The sequence below is a fragment of the Rhopalosiphum maidis genome, chromosome 2 (genome assembly GCF_003676215.2).
Source record: "Rhopalosiphum maidis isolate BTI-1 chromosome 2, ASM367621v3, whole genome shotgun sequence".
Lineage (NCBI taxonomy): Eukaryota > Metazoa > Arthropoda > Insecta > Hemiptera > Aphididae > Rhopalosiphum > Rhopalosiphum maidis.
Genome location: NC_040878.1, coordinates 20,206,748 through 20,223,622, shown reverse-complemented (window position 1 = coordinate 20,223,622; position 16,875 = coordinate 20,206,748). Strand labels below are relative to the sequence as shown.

General features: G+C 26.3%; 3 protein-coding genes across 4 annotated transcripts in view; 2 read left to right on the top strand and 1 right to left on the bottom strand.

Annotated features, from left to right (window-relative positions):
- The first annotated feature begins 1,400 nt into the window (after positions 1-1,400).
- Positions 1,401-2,784, top strand: LOC113554290 (mitochondrial import inner membrane translocase subunit Tim9-like). The gene is made up of 3 exons (XM_026958056.1): positions 1,401-1,652; positions 2,357-2,452; positions 2,572-2,784. The coding sequence occupies exons 1-3, from the start codon at positions 1,587-1,589 to the stop codon at positions 2,698-2,700; spliced, it is 291 nt and encodes a 96-aa protein (XP_026813857.1). The 5' UTR covers positions 1,401-1,586; the 3' UTR covers positions 2,701-2,784.
- Positions 2,785-6,292: 3,508 nt separating this feature from the next.
- LOC113554317 lies at positions 6,293-7,791 on the top strand. The gene is made up of 2 exons (XM_026958104.1): positions 6,293-6,432; positions 7,212-7,791. The coding sequence occupies exons 1-2, from the start codon at positions 6,421-6,423 to the stop codon at positions 7,500-7,502; spliced, it is 303 nt and encodes a 100-aa protein (XP_026813905.1). The 5' UTR covers positions 6,293-6,420; the 3' UTR covers positions 7,503-7,791.
- A 1,377-nt stretch (positions 7,792-9,168) lies between these two features.
- Positions 9,169-16,875, bottom strand: part of LOC113551303 — a 61,367-nt gene continuing 53,660 nt past the window's right edge. For both annotated transcript variants that reach the window (XM_026953472.1, XM_026953473.1), the window contains 18 exons: positions 16,196-16,339; positions 15,018-15,200; positions 14,600-14,860; positions 14,026-14,196; positions 13,757-13,943; positions 13,363-13,641; positions 13,205-13,302; positions 12,954-13,130; positions 12,591-12,785; positions 12,400-12,508; positions 12,139-12,318; positions 11,935-12,053; positions 11,687-11,863; positions 11,435-11,613; positions 11,200-11,360; positions 10,904-11,137; positions 9,972-10,202; positions 9,169-9,663 (listed from right to left, as the gene is read on the bottom strand). In XM_026953472.1, the coding sequence (XP_026809273.1) occupies positions 9,536-9,663; positions 9,972-10,202; positions 10,904-11,137; positions 11,200-11,360; positions 11,435-11,613; positions 11,687-11,863; positions 11,935-12,053; positions 12,139-12,318; positions 12,400-12,508; positions 12,591-12,785; positions 12,954-13,130; positions 13,205-13,302; positions 13,363-13,641; positions 13,757-13,943; positions 14,026-14,196; positions 14,600-14,860; positions 15,018-15,200; positions 16,196-16,339 (3,213 nt within the window). In that variant the 3' untranslated portion in view covers positions 9,169-9,535. The remainder of the gene's footprint in view (positions 9,664-9,971; positions 10,203-10,903; positions 11,138-11,199; positions 11,361-11,434; positions 11,614-11,686; positions 11,864-11,934; positions 12,054-12,138; positions 12,319-12,399; positions 12,509-12,590; positions 12,786-12,953; positions 13,131-13,204; positions 13,303-13,362; positions 13,642-13,756; positions 13,944-14,025; positions 14,197-14,599; positions 14,861-15,017; positions 15,201-16,195; positions 16,340-16,875) is intronic.

The following is a 16,875-nucleotide window of genomic DNA, read 5'->3' as shown; positions in this document are numbered from 1 at the left end:
GATATCAGTAATGAGCTCATGATCACAATTTGGACACTTGCTATTTTATCCATGACATTCAAGTGTTGTACAATAAAAATTAGCAACACTACACGATACGTAGTAGTAAACTCGTAAGCAAAGGTGGGCAAGTTAATGAAAATAATTAACTTAAGTTAAGTTAAGACAATACAAGATCGATAAGTTAAAAGTTAACAGTTAACAAGTTATAACTTTAATTCGATAAGTTACAAGTCCATAGAAAAATATTAATTTAACTCAGTTTAAAAACAGTTAATCTATTTCTTTAAATTAGTATGTAATTTAGTACTTTGTACCAGGGGGCCTATTCTCAAATCAATCGAAATTTTAAATAATAAAATAAATATATTATAATATTTTTACTTATATATATTACTGATTTATTTTTATGACCACAAAGTTGTAGGTTAAGGTTTGCTTAAAGCTTTTATTATAAATAGTATTTTTTTAATAAAAATTGACAATTGTATTGTTTTACTTAGTAGTTCATTTTAAATTTGCTATTGTAAAGTTGGCTTGTTGCAGATGCAGTTATGGATACCTACTAACAATTCATGAAACTGAATGAACCTGTTACATATTTATTATATACTACCTTTTTATTTTAGGTTTGAAGAAGTTTAACATAATTATCAATAGGTATATATTCTACAAACAAGAAATCAATACTGGGCTAGTTAAAACCAATATTTGTATAGTTTTATTTTGTATACTACCTATTAGGACTTAAAATCAATGGTAAAAACTGAAAATGTAAAATTTTTATTAAAATTAGATATTTATTTTATAGAAATATAGGATTTGTTAACTACATAGTACTAACTAATACATAATGTTTGAGAACTCATAAGTTGGTTGATTGTCCAGTTAATTTTATATTATGAAAAAAAAAAAAGGGAAGTTTAGGTAAGTATATAGTTATTAATTGTTATAGTATATTGTTGTACTAATCAACAATTTTCTTTTTACTGTTATTCTATAAAAAAATATAAATAACTCAAATTCTCAAGATATAATATAATATAGATTTACATTTTCTATAACGTTTTTTATTTTGGTTTTTTACGATCCCTTAATAATATATATCGACATATTAATACCTGGATAAATATATTTATCTACTACCAACCTATATTAAATTTGTGATCATAAATTATATTAATATTACGTAGGATAGTATATACCATTAGTAAAATATGGCCCTTATTACTACTAGCGCTGTACGCTTGTGGTGAAAATATGAACTACTGAACCGTAACACAATCTGTCCGGGTGATGGGCCGCCGATAGCCAACCTGTGTTAACTGCTAGAGTGATAACCTCCTTATCAGAAGATAATAAAAAACAAACTATTCTGTGATAATACTGAATACTGATAACTTTTATTTAATGATTTACATTTTACATGTTTCACGTCGTACCGGTTGAAAAAAAATCAATTCCAAATTTTTGCACTTTTGTTGCAATTCATTTTGATTTGTTCGTTTCAACATTAGAATTAGAAAATAGATAAAATAGATAATACTATAACTAATAATAACCGTCAACCAACACTTAACTTTATAATGGATAACACAAATGCAAGCGTGACTGATAGCAATATGGATTTTGATGCTTCTCAACTGGCCAGTGTAAGTTATGTAAAAATATACTCAATTTATAACCTGTTTAATGTTTAACCAATTAAATCCATACTTATCTTCTGGTCAACAATGATTAAGTTTTTAACACCTGACCTCTGACCATCTATTGTATTCTTGCAGATATTAAAATATACGTGTGTATTACCTACTTAAAATATTTCATATGAGTATAATAATTAATATTTTATATATTTACTAACTGTTCAATAATTCAAGTGTACGACTTTTCTTACTTAGAAAGAGGTTAGAAAAGGTAGGATATTTCTGGCGCTTACCTCTAAGCAGAGGGTTTGCTTATAAAAAAAAATAATGGAAAAAAACCTAGAGGCAGGCTTTGGCAACATAATACAATGCAGTAGTAAAAGATCTACCTAAAAAAAAATCATTGCTTCATTGGGCATCAGGGCGGTGTTTAACAGAGAGAAATGGAAAAACATAATAGAAGTAGCAATGGTCCTAAATGGACTGTTACAAGCCTAAAATCAGAAAAAGTTTATGTATTTAAAAATAATATGTATATTGCTAAAAAATACTAGATATTATAATACATAAATATTTATTGGGAGTTTCATTGATTTAAGTTTGATATTATTGTGTAACCAATATCATGTGGATAGGTATCTATGTTGTTCATTATACCTTAATAATACAATTTTTCCTACAAATTATTTCAATATTATTGTTTTTTTCAGGTTAAAGAGATATTTAAGTCATACAATAAATTAACAGAGTTATGTTTTATGGATTGTGCAACAGATTTTACAGTAGGCGATCTTAAAAGTGATGAAGTAAGTTCTGTTTATTTAAATTATATATTATTATACTAATAAGTATAATAAAATGATTTATATATTGAACTATTTTTATAAAATTTATGTTTAATTTAATAACAATTTTATGTTTTAAGGTAAGGTGTGCTGAAAATTGTACAAGCAAATTTCTTAAAGCTTCTGAAAGAATGACACAAAGATTTCAAGAGTATCAATTAATTATGAATGAACATGTGATTACTGCTCAACAAAATGCCAATGTATAAAATATTACCATTTACATAGTACATAAAGACTATTTAAACAGTTTTAAGTTTTAGAATCATAAATATACTTTAAATGTAATGTTAGGTTGATAGTTTAATTATTAAATCTTTTTCCTTAATGTTCCTACATTCCCTAAAGGAATTATAGTTAACTTTATTAAAAAATATATTATAGTTTTATATTTCTATGGTGCTTTCTATAGAGCAAATATAATTACTTTTATAATAATATAAAAGATCAGAGAATGTATATGCTATTAAAAATTGTAAACAGAAAGTTATGGTATAATCATAAGCACACGTGCTTTCAACATTTTCTTGTTTAAATTTAAAATTGATTATGATTTATAGCTATTAGTATTTTGATAAAAATTATTTTCTTCGATACTAGAAAAATTGAAGAATGAATAATAATAATAGAAACAAATACTTTATGTTAACATTGATAATATTTTTAGGAAACTGATAAAGCTGGTAATTTGTTATAATGTTAATATTTAAAAACTTACAATTTTTTAGTCTTAACGGTCAACAAATTAAACTAACCTAATATAAATTGTAATTTAGTAAACAATTATGATATAAAAATAGCTATTTATAAAAAATATTTTGTATAAAATATTATAAAACTGTAAAGATAATAACACGTATGAATGGGAGTTGGATTGTTGTATCGTTTTAAAATGTATATTATACTAATATTCTGTAAAATACTTTAAAATATTTTAAAAAAGCCTTAAAATTATTATTGATTATACACTAATGTGTACCTATTTCTTATTTCTTTATATATACAGTGGATTCCACTTAATGTGGGCACGTTGGGACTAGTTCTGTTTGCCCACATTAAGTTGTTGCCCATTAAAACCGAAATTAGTTAAAAATTATAATGTCAAAATAATTCAACAAAATCCCTTTCTGCATGAATTTTTATTTTTTTCTGAAAAAATGTACATATTGTAAAAAAACACCAGTATGATGGGAATAATATTTAAAAAATATATTCAAGTGAAACTACCCCTAAAATATGAATAAGGGTTAGTTAGGCACAAAATTTTATTTTATTTTAAGTTTATGATATATTTCAATAAGTATTATACTTAAAAATGTATACTAATTTTTAAAATATTTCGGACAGAAATTACTACAAGGTAATATTATTTTTTACCTAAAAACGGTAGTACCATATTGTTATTGTTCAACATAAATTGATTTAAATTCGAATGACTATTATACTTATACACCAAAAATACACGTATTATCGACGTTATTTAAACGCAATTTTTCCACCGAAAATATACGAATATGCATCAACGTATTTTAAACCTAATATATTCGTGTATTCTTAAACGTAAATCTTTTTAAATTCGATTAATTACTATACTTATACACCAAAAATACACGTATTATCGACGTTAATTAAACGCCATTTTTCCAATGAAAAAAAGTATTCAGAGAGTCACTTTTTATTGTGTATTAGGTACATTACTTAAATATAACTTTATAGTTACAAAACTTTTGCAACATTTTTTGTTTGGAAATAAATAATGATTCAATGACAACAGCTAACATATAACAACAGAGACTTACCGTAGTACCGCTGATTATTATGCATTGTCCCAAAAAGAACGCTTTATTTAAATAAGCCAAAAAAATCTTATTTTAAATAAAATTAGAAAAAAAAAAATGTACATTATACCAGTTTCAGTATAACATGTTATTAACATGCGGTTTATGTATGAAAAATAAATTACTTGATTGTTCTCTACTTGCTTGTTGACAGGCCGAAGTCCAGTTGAGAAAATTAACAATAACTGCCTCTCAATTTTCTCTGATGAGTTTCACGAATCACGACGAAGCCTTAACCTAACCAGGGCTTTTAAGATCAATAGTTGAACCAGTTTTTTTGAATTTTTTATTAACCAACGAATCGATAACACATTGGGAGCAACTTTCTGTCGGAGTAAAATACGATATGTCGTCGTAGTCTCCGAACCTGCACTTAGATTGGTAAAAGGCCTTAATAACAAGTAACAACCAACACATGTGTTAGGTCCGTGGTGACATTTGGAAAAAATTGATTACACGAAAACAAATCTGAATGATAGTAAATTAAATGATGAGAACAATGTTGTGAACATATAAACAAAAAAAGGCTACCGATTTAAAAAAAGCGTCCTTTTTGGGACACTCTGTATAGATACTTCTATCAGTTGTATCTATAAATTATAATCAATACTATTATTAATTTATGTATTATTATTTATTATTAAGAGTTAAGAGTTTAAGACGATACTATAACTTCGTATTGTATATAACTAATCCCGATGTAAAATTATCTAAATAAGTGCAGTAAATAGCTTAAAATTAATTCATATGTTTTGAAATACAAACTAAAATACATCTAAAATCGTTAAATTAAAAATCTTAATATTTCTTACATATAGGTATTAGGTATATTCAATTATCTACTGTGTATCCGCCGAAATAGGGTACTCATTACTCTGTAAATATTTTTCAATTCTGTTTGTGAAACGTTAAACTAGTATAATCTACTGATGTAGGTATAACTAAGATACAAATAAAATAAATATTACTATATTAGGTGTTTAGACTAAAATTACTTATAGACTGTCTCCGCTCAAAATCGTTTTTTTTCTACCTATGTATCAATAATTATTACAATTTTACATGGCATATGTGCATATATGATATATGTAATTCCGAAAGGCTACTCTTAGATATAGAATATTATTCAGATGTTTCAAAGTATGATTATTTTGTTTTTGGATTACATTGAGGATAATATATCTTTTTTAAATTGTATACTACAACATTCTTTGTTTCATATAGAATCTATATTAGAAAAGATTAAAATTAAAACTCCAGGGGACCAATTTTTTTTTTGTTATAACTGAAATTTCGTTGTAATGAAAATTCGAATAAGTTCTTTATAAGCCCTGCTTTTCGGCAGGGGACTTCTATGACTTTCGTTATAACGGGATTTTTCGTTGTATTGGTATTCGTTGTAACGGAAATTTACTGTAATTTTAAATCGCTGAATTCATGTAAAACTATCAATTTTAACTGCAGTCCACAGCACAGGATCCAAAATGTAAGAAAATATTTAGGGTCAATATCTTCTTAATGTGATCGATCTTACAATAATTTTTATCAAGAAAAGAAAAATTTCGAAATTATTGTTTTTGTTTAGGCACTGCAATGTCATAGATTAAATGGTATGGTATGTTATACCTACTCGCAACGCTAAGTCTAATAAACTCTATAAAGCAATTTAATTAAAATATACGATTGACGATTGTAAGAATTGACTTTGTTTTATCATTCTTCTTAACACAATAGGTATTAATGAAAATTGTTTTCATGTTTTAATATTATATTAATTCTACCATGTAATATAATAATGTGACAGACAATGAGTTTGCATATAGGTAATTAAAAAAAAGTAACGGCTGAGGTCGTTGCCATGCAGGATCTCCGCTGAGAATTGGGCGTGATGATGAAATTTCCTACCACTTAGGTGGTGGAATTTCATCAGAAAGGTACCCGTATGCTATATAACTCACTTTGATTTACAAAAGTTTGAATTTCGAACGTACCGTCTATAATCTATAGTTCATAGTTGATACTATAACAAGTACCAATTTAAAGATCCGTTTTTCATTATTATTAGTTTTATTTAGCTGGATTTTGGTCGAAATGAAGTTTTTAGTGAGTATTTTTAATTATTATTAAACCGGTAAATATTTCTACTAAGCTGAATTTAACAATTTCATAATCGTAAATAAATAATAAATCACGATATATGCAATGGCGAAAAGTTTCAAGTCCCTATGAATATTTTTTTTTTGAATTACAACAAAATAATTATACCTAATCGTAATTTTTCTTATTAAATTATCCTAGCTACAAATAAAAATTTTATTTTTAAATGGTCTGCGGGTATAAAAATTAAATCTTATACATAATTTTTAAATCTTAAATAAATACTAAGATAATAAAAAAAATTTTAAATTTTAATGATTTCCTATAAAATTTAAACTTAGTTAAACGCTTATAAAAAATTGTGACTTAGATTTTTGATATATTTTAATTTTAATAAATTTGCAATTTAACTAATTCTGAGGAAACTTATAATACATTTTCAAATTTTCAAATTTTTAATAGCTAACAACATTTTTATCGTCAAAATAAACCGAAAAAAAAACTAAAAAAAAAGATTGAAAATTTCAAATGTATCATACGTATGAATAGCATATAAAAATGCAAAATATTTTGTATTTAATATGTTAATATAAATATTTGGTGAAAAATTTAAACTTCTGCTAAAAGTGCAGGTCACAGTGTGTACATTTTCCGTTTTACCTTAATATTCTTTATTTGTTTTTTTTCCGATTATTTTGAAAGTACCAGTTAGATTCACTTTGCTATACTATTATACGAAATCATCTTAGAATTTGATAATAAATTATTAAATATTCAATGAACAGGTGGCGATTTGTTGCGTTTTATCGGTGACAGCGGTGCACTCTGCCCCCACACACGGATTTATAACCCCGGTGATCTTGCCCAAAGTGCACGTAGCGTCTCCAGACGTGACAGTCGTCAGACAACCATACGTCGTTCAACAAACCGAGCCCGTGTTCAGACACGTGTACTACCCCGCTGAACCGGTGTCGTACGTGCACTCGCATCATGTGCAAACCTACCAACATCAACACCCCGTCGTAGCGACTTACCAGACGGCACCGTACGCGCCAGCCGTCAGCTACATCGTTTGAGCTTTGGCATTCGCAAGTCGTCATCATGAAATCCATCATCATCATATTATATGTTACGTAGGCATTATAGTAAGCTGCATATTCACGTACCGGCAACATACAATATGACACGTATACCTACTGATGACGAGTACGACGAAAATAATATTAATTATATACGTATCTTATAAAAATTATATTATTATATTGTGTTGACATAGCGGCGCATAGTACCTATATATTATGATATTTATTATGTATTTATGATATTATGTACCGTACGCGTTATGTACGCGAATAATAAAATGCTGAAACGTTTTTCATTTATATTTTATTTACAAATACAATAACACAACAATAATTTCTCAACATTTTTTTTTTTTCGATTGACGGAAGAACTAAAATAATAATAAAATTAGATAATAATAATAATAATAATAATAATATTTTTTATTTTGTGCGGTGGGCCTAATTTAAACATGTATATATATATATATAATATGCTATGTATATATACACACACATATACATTATATACGTATATATATATTTTTTTTTTATTTGAGTAGGTAATAAACATTATAATGAAATAAAATGTTCGATTAATTCATATAATAATTTAATGATAACGATTGTACTAAATTGAAAACATAACCGGGTGGTTTTTTTTTTAAATTTAAAAACTTATTTCTAAAATTTCTAAGGTACCTACATGAGCACGACATTTTTCCGTATTTTAATAATAATGATTATAAGATAACCTAATAGTACTTAGAAAATATGTATATAATTGTTTTTTTTTTCAAACATATTTTACGATTTATGTTAGGTACTTGTGTGGCACACAAGATGACATAGTTTACGGTTGTCAATTTTATTTTTTCCAAAAGAACTAGAACTATTTTAATGACACTACATTAGGTTGTTTATCGTTAATATTAAACATTATTTTCAACAATAGTTTCAATGATTTCATTAGGAAATTCCGAACATGAACAAATATAAGACTAGATTTTTGGGGAACATATTATTTTTTAATGTAAACTTTCAAATTCAATCTTCAAATAATTGAAACCGTTTTCCTAGACCACTTCAATACATCTAATGAATATAATAATTAATTAGATTTTATTTCATAGTTCGTCGTCGTTACACAATAACAATATATTGTCGTTCACGCGTTGACCATTATATAGTATTATTTATTCTCAAAATGTTCAATGTACATATTAAGCATAAAAATAATCATTATTTACTTATCCTATGTGCTCAAACAAATTAAATGATTCGTGGTTTATGTATTCTGCATTTGGAGGAGTTCTAAATCTTTTTAAGTTCAAATATCACTAATGAGATCAAATGGAGAAATGTTAACAATTCATAATAAAATCTATTGAAATTTGAAAGAAGAAAATAATTTAAATGAAATTGAGCTTTGAGCTTTTAATATGTACGATTTGTAATATAACCTTAAGTTGGTGCATAATCATTAAAACAGACATGGTCTATATATCATATATATATATTTAAATATTTAATATATATAAGTCAACGTAACGTGGATAAAATTCATAATGCGTATCCCAATAAATGTATGGTGTCTAATAACAGTATTAGTAAAGATGGTTTAAAGAATAATTTACCATGGTGGTTGTATCGACGTTTGTATTTTAATTACCGATAATAATAAACAGCCCAAATCCGGTATATTTTAGTTTTTAATTGTGACAAAATGTTTCAGTTTCGTTTTAATTATTATGTACACGAAACAAAAGACTGTAATAAATTCTAATTTTATGTAATAAATAAAGTAGGAACATACCAATAAGGTAATGAGAATTTAAGAAATAATCTAACTTGATCATAAACATAATTTCTTCGACCCTCGGCCGGCAGATCCTTTCCATACCATTGGTAACAAGGACATCATAGTAATCCCCAGTTAGATTTTTAAAAAGAACTTTTAAGATTCGGTGATAGCTATCACGTTCCTCGTTAATTGGGTACTTTTATGCATGAATATTTTTTTATAAGTGATTGTCCCGCGTTTTTATTCATTTTTTATCCTTTTTTTCTCCTTTTCTCACCATTGTCCTTGTTTCAAACTGCTCCTGATTCGACTTTTTTTTCCTTGGCAATGTTGACGATTCTCCCAATTCTCTGGGTTTCCATACTGGAGAACCTGTGGAGTAATATAAATAAAAATACCATCATCAATATCTCTAGACTAATTAATCTTAACAAATTATAACACCTAACATATATAATACAACCTATAAACAATAAGATATTAACACTTTTCATTTATACATGTTTTAGAATTTGTTTACCCGGTGGAGTGAACTCTACCGCCATCCCCTCTTATGTTACTTTCATGAGTTCACTCTACCATAGTATGCGACCCATAGCCTTGGCTAACATTATAACGGGTCTAACCTATTCTCAGTGGGTAGCGCGATTTTTAGTAATCCTGGTGCAGATCCGTCTTACCGAGGTCCTGCACCTGAGGTGGTTGATAATTTTCTGGTTGTTGTGATCTTTCCACCAGTCTGGCTGCTTGGCTTCCAGTACTACTTGCTGATAATGTAGATGTGGTACTAAGCATTAAGTAGTTAGGTGTTTTTCCCAGACTACCGTGCATTGGAAGTCCTTTAGATGGTCCAGGTTGACTACTGCTATCATCTTCACCTTCGGATTTTTGTTCGTCAACTTTTCGTTCTTCTAAAAACAATTCAATATAAAAGTATTATTACTAATTATTTATAATGAAATATAATATAATATGATATTTTATAATATAATTAAATAATCTAATTGTGTTGTTCATTAGGATTTATATGCAACAGCATGTTTTTTTGCGACTTCTGATTATTGATTTTGTCAGTAATATCCACGAAACACCTCATGATGAGATAAATAGTGGTGTTTTTGTTTTCCATGTTTTTGCATATTTTGGATAAAATGCATATTATTGCATATATTGAATAAAATTAATATAATTGCATATTTAGATTATAAAAATGCGAAAAATGCACGTTATATAGTATATTTTGCAATTAATATTTATATTTGTATATTAATATTTCGTATTTAATTCTAGCCCTGCCGATTATAAGACTTGATTTTTTTGTCAAAACTAAATTTTCCAATATTTTAAACATTGCAAATTATAAATTTTATTTCTCAATTATATTATACTAAGAAAAACAGCCAATCATTGATGTTCACTATTTCAATAGATAAATATTTTTTTTGTAACTATATTTTTGAGTTTAACTTATAAAAATTTACATGCGTATTTTTGCATAATTTGCTAAATAAAATTAACATTTTACAATTTTTTATTGCATATAAATCCTAGCTCTGTTCATTATAATAACTATAATTAATTACAATTTTTTTATATAATATTTTTTATATACCTCTGTTTCTCGATCTATAATTGGGCAAAATAGTTTGTGTCCCTGCTGTATCCGTTGTAGAATCAGTCGACGATGTTCCTTGATTCCTTAATTCCACTTTAGTCAAAGTGCTTCCCGAAGAATGTCTTTGAGGTGGTTTTGGCGGAATTTTTTTAGGTTTTCCAAGTGTTTGTGATCCTTGTGCTAAGTTTGAAATATCAGGCGTTTTATTATCTTCTGATATTAGTTGTAAACCTTGGAATAAATGTCAACATTAACAAATACGTATATAAAAAAAGTACTAAAATAGTATTTACCTCCAGTATTAATTGTTTGTCGTCCTAATGTTGCGGTATTGCTTACTAGTTGAGCAGGGGAATTAGTAGAAGGTTTGGCAGTAGGAATGTTCATGTTTCGTACGCTTTCGCGAATAATCTGGCGTATAGTTTTTAAGAACGCATTTCTGAATTCGGCAGTACTAAATAAATGTATTATGCTATTAATAACAAATTACATTTTGACAATTAAATAAATATTAAACATTTAATATACCTATTTGAAAGGACATAAATCTTTTCTGCCCTTCTGTGGGATTGACTACGTAAATGGATCAGTTCCCACAAGAAATGTGTCTCCATGTCTTTAGCAGAACTTGCTCTAACTTGTACTTCAGTTACTGGTATTAAAACTTGATATCTAATTATTTCCATTTCACTTTTACCTGACACACTCTAAAATAAAAATAATAGTAGTGTAAGTATTATTAAAAATTTTACTATAATTAACTAATCATCTAAAACTAACCATTAATTTCTTTTTTTGTCTTAAACGTTCTTTACACAAAAATACTACTGCTGATTTGAAAACAAAACACATTGCATGTAACTCTAGTCCTTTTTTTATTTTTCCAAGGAAATCAGATATATTCAACCATTCAACTCCTCCGTAGTACAGTAAATCACCCGGAGACAAGTCAATAGACTACAAATAAACAATTTATGTATGAACATTGTATGTCAGTCTTTTTTAATGTTTTGATAATAGTAACTTACTTGTTTACAAGATTTTTGATGTTGCCTGAATAAGTGATCAAAGATTGCTCCATATTCTTCGTGTATCCTTTGCATTTCATTGATATGTTCAGCAACATTTTCCATTCCCTTTAGTGCTTCTAAATTATTAAAACAATAACTAATAATTAGTTTTTACTAAAAAAAAATATAATTTGAATATTTTATTACTAATTATTTACTTACCAACGAGGTGAAGATGTTGATCCGAATGAGGATCAGTAAGATTCCTTAATTGTTGTAGTAATAGTGGATATTTTAATATCCTTTGAATAGGTTTAATTAAATAAGATTCTAAAGAACAAGAATGTTGTTGTCGAGGATTTCTGGAGCATAGAAATTCTTGTAATGCTTGATTGCCTTCGTCTAAAAAATAAAACAACAATAATTTAAATTTATTTACGGGCCAATCGATATTCTTATAATCATATTATAATAGTTTCTTACTAGGATTAAGTATTTTTTGAGCTTTTGAATGACTTGCACAGAATGAACTGTACAATTTGAAATGATTGACATAATATAAAAAGGCGCTTCCAATTGAAAAAAGTATATTCTGTAATATAAATTATAATATATTAATTTTTATTACCTATATTTAATTTGTATTTGTTCATATAATTTTATAATAATTGTACTTTAAATTGTTCTGGCTGATCAAATTTATGGAAGTTAGGTTCTTGGCGCACGGCTTCTTCTAAATTTTGTAAGAACTGATGTTGAAACTGAACAATTTCTTGGATATTACCAAACAGAACAGCTATTTCTGCTCCAGATAAAAATGTTTCTTGTTTAAGTGGTTCTAAATAATTCTCCAGTAGATTATTTAAGTGCTGTAAATATTTTTAATTTTATTATTATGAGAAATAGAAAATATACAATCTGTATATAATAAATCTGTGTATTTTGTTAAGTAAGCAAATCTTAATTTTAAATTAAATAAATTATTATTTTATTTAATATATTTAAAAAAAAATATTAAATATATTAATGATATTTACTTTAATATACGATTTTTCAGTATCTACAAGTTCAGAAATAACTTTTCTAAGTTTTTCAGCATCCGTCAACTGACGGCCAATAGTTATTTGAGGATTTTGTATTGCAGAAATAACGGTTGGGCTAGTTCTTCTTGCTGGCTCTGGAGATCTACAGAATCCAGTAACTTCACCAGCACTCTAAGATCAATAAAATTAAACAATTGAAGATAATTTTTTTAATCTATGTCATTTTTATAAATTATAAAACAAACCTTAATTAAATTTTCTATTTCAAAAGAATTTCCTCTGGAAGCAAGTTTTGAATCTTGTGTCATGTTGTTAGTTTCCAATTCATAAATACCTTCCCTATCTAATAAATTGTAATAATAAATTTTATGTCAATAGTGTTAAGTACAATGTATAAACTTACTCCACCCTGGAGCTGGTACGATCAGTCCAGATATCATTTCTTCCGAGATCACTGGTGGATCTGTAGGTGGTGGAGGACACACTAATGATTGAATTATATCGTCAGTAGCCTTTGATATAATTCTTGAGCCTGAAGGTAATTGAGGAGGTTCTGTTCGGGATGATCTCATCATCATACTTAAAGAAAGTTCTTCCTGAAGAGCCGATTCCAAGTACATCATATCTAAATCACTTACTATTGCACTATTAATCACCATAATCTCATCGCTTTTAATTAAACCTATAATCAATAAATTACAATGCTTGTAATTTAAGTCTTATAGTAAAATATCAATTTATTTTGAATATTTAAATTAACTGAAATTATACTTGTAAGTATTTAAATAACTGATTACCATTTTGAATAGCAATTCCTTTGTCTTCAACTCGACTAACATAACAACAAAGTTCATCTTGTCTTTCGGCATTTTCAATTAATTCTGCTTCTACGGAAAATCCCCACATATGATCTAATGTATTTCTTTCAAGTTCTACTTGATAAAGGATTTTGGCACGAACTTCGACAACTTCATGAGTATGTAACTAAATAAAAATAAAAATTGCTTAAATAAATTAAATTATACCAATATAAATTATGTTTATTTATTTAGAATAAAATGCTTACATAAGTTTCAATACTATCAGTTCGGTGAGGGACAAAATAATTATGATCTTCCATATCCCTTCTCTTTTTTACCCTGACAAAGTGCTCCATGGGATTAAGTCCTTTTCTTGAACAAGATAATGCCAAATACTCATCAACTGTCATGCCCTCTCGCAAATGTATTTGTACCGACTATAAAACAAATATACTTTTTAATAAGTCCCAGTTACAATTATAACACAAACAATCAATATTATTTTATTATATAAAAATCCAAAGCCAATAATTTACTTAGACAAATAAGTAAACAATTTTTTTTATAAAAAATAAATTGTAAATAAATTTTAAAAAGTATAATTGTGCTGAATTACTAAAAAATGTTGATTTGAAAATATATTTTCTTTATTTAACTCAAAAAAAAATTAATAACTAATAAGTATTGTTTTTTTTTTTTTAATATTTATAGTCATTAAAATAGAAGTATTCAATATATAAACGTTAAAAATAATTGAATATTTAAATTTAATAGTAGAAGAAAATATGAATTATATTCAATTAAAAAGATATTTATAAGTTATAAATGTTGAATATTTACTTGATTATCAGGTAAGGACACTTTCACAGTCTTTTCTGGGTCATCTCTGGATGTTGATGATTGCAATGATCTTCTACCTGAACTACTATTCGAACGAGATAAGACTGGAGCTTTTCTTTTGGTTGCACCACGTCCAGCCAAAAGATTGTTGAGCAATGATGGAGAACGAGCGCATATAAACGCATGTAGCGAAGATACAGTAAACACACCTAATTTATTTAGTGTAATTTTTGTGGCTCTGGATACACGCGTTAAAAGAATCTGAAATGTTACATAAAGTTATTTATTTTTATACTATTATTAATTAAGTTATAAATTATATAGATACATTTTATTAATATAATTTATTAAATAACTATTTCTACGATAAATTCATGTACAAAAAATAATTATATAAATAATGCACAATTAAATGTACCTTGGGATTTGGAAGTTCACCATTTTGTAAACTAGCCATATAACATTTGAGCCGAAACTGTTCACAATGTAATCTCTCTAAATTCTCTTCCCATGCTAAAATTTGCTTTTTTATTTGTTCTTTAGTATCTGGATCCGTTAGCATTTCTACTTCTACTTCAGCCATATGTTTGAGTTTTTGATCCTGTAAACAAATAATTGTTATTATCAGGTGTAAATATTATCTATACACTATTATTAAACTTATAATTACGTATTTTAAATTTAAAAAAAATTTACTGATAGGCATATTTTTTTCTCATTTAAAAATTAAAATAAGCATATTATAAAAAAAAAATGTCTTTAAATATAAATTACTAAATGCCACTAAACAAAATTTATAACTAGTTTAATTATATAATATAGACAGACAAATATATAATATCATGTATTATAAATATTAAATAGTAATATATATTCAATGAAAATATTTAAAACATATGTTTGTTGTTCATGAAATATTTATGTAACTTTATAATGAATGCTAATGAAGGTCATTTAAAAATATTTAATGTATTTTAATATTCGTTCAATCATAAATAGTCATATAAACGTTCATCAATCAATCTTGATATATAATTAGGTCGTTCGTAATAGTAATAATTACATGTTAAATGTTAAATTATATTTATGTAGGTATATTAAAAGCAAAAACAAAAATTAAAATTAATTCAGTAATAAATAAGAACTGATAATCAAGAACATACCGATAACAATATTGATTGGAAGTTCTAGTTATAATATTTGGTTTGTGTTTGAAATTATAATTGCATAATTAAGTGGTATAAATTTCAGTGATTTCTTAACATTATCAATCAGATACTATTGTTAACGTAATATTTGATTATATTATAAACTTATCTACTATGTGTACCTAATTATTATTAAAAACTATTAAATTGTGTGTGGGAAAATTATATTTTCTGTTAAACGTCATAAAAATATAAATAATAAAAAAAGATAAGGTTAAATAACAAATTGCGCTGCAAAATTGTAAGAATTTTAATAGTATAAACGACAATAGGTACTGTTATTATTTATTTATATAGTTTATTACATTAAAAAAATACGTGCGTAAAAAACTTCGAATAGATGAGTTAATATTTCTCAGAGATTAAATAAAATTTTTTTAATACAAACCGCATCCACTTGTTTTTCAATTCTGTAAATTTCTTCTTGTAATAAATGAAGTGTTCCTATTTTTCCTCTATGCCTAGCAAATGCTGCCCCACATGCAGAATGTATACTGTTCACCCAATTTTCCAATTCTACTTGACAAGGCGCCTGAAAAACAATACAGTTATTATTATTTCGATATTAATGATGTATTTTTTGTTTTTGTGATCTGCTTGTTTTTTGATTAATATTTGCTTACATTTTTAAACATACTCTATATGACTATATACTGTCATATTTTTAATTGTGAATTTCAAAATTTGTGAAAATAAACATCTGTATTTATATAATAATATAATATTAACATAAAATATTTGCCATTTTTTATATTTTGAGTAATAAGCATTGTATTATGTGTGCTAGTGGTGAAAAGCCTAAAATCTAGGTCAATCTCAATGATCAAATTTTAATCACATCTATATTGGTCTTGTGCAAGTATGATTAAAAAAAACTTTGTATCTAATTTAAAACAAACGTAGAAGATCAGATTAACTAACCAACTGAGTTTCTAAACTTTTGATTACATCGAACAACTATTTTATACTTCCAGAAAATAAATACTTTTTCATCCTGCTAAAATATATATATCATAATATTTACCAATATATAATTTAATACAATTTTTTTTTTTTTTGTTATCATTT

Bases quoted from the DNA above. Each gene is read 5' to 3' on its own strand.
- LOC113554290 (XM_026958056.1), top strand. From the start codon at position 1,587: ATGGATAACACAAATGCAAGCGTGACTGATAGCAATATGGATTTTGAT. The intron at 1,653-2,356 runs GTAAGTTATGTA...TGTTTTTTTCAG, and splicing joins ATGCTTCTCAACTGGCCAGT to GTTAAAGAGATATTTAAGTC. The intron at 2,453-2,571 runs GTAAGTTCTGTT...TTATGTTTTAAG, and splicing joins GCGATCTTAAAAGTGATGAA to GTAAGGTGTGCTGAAAATTG.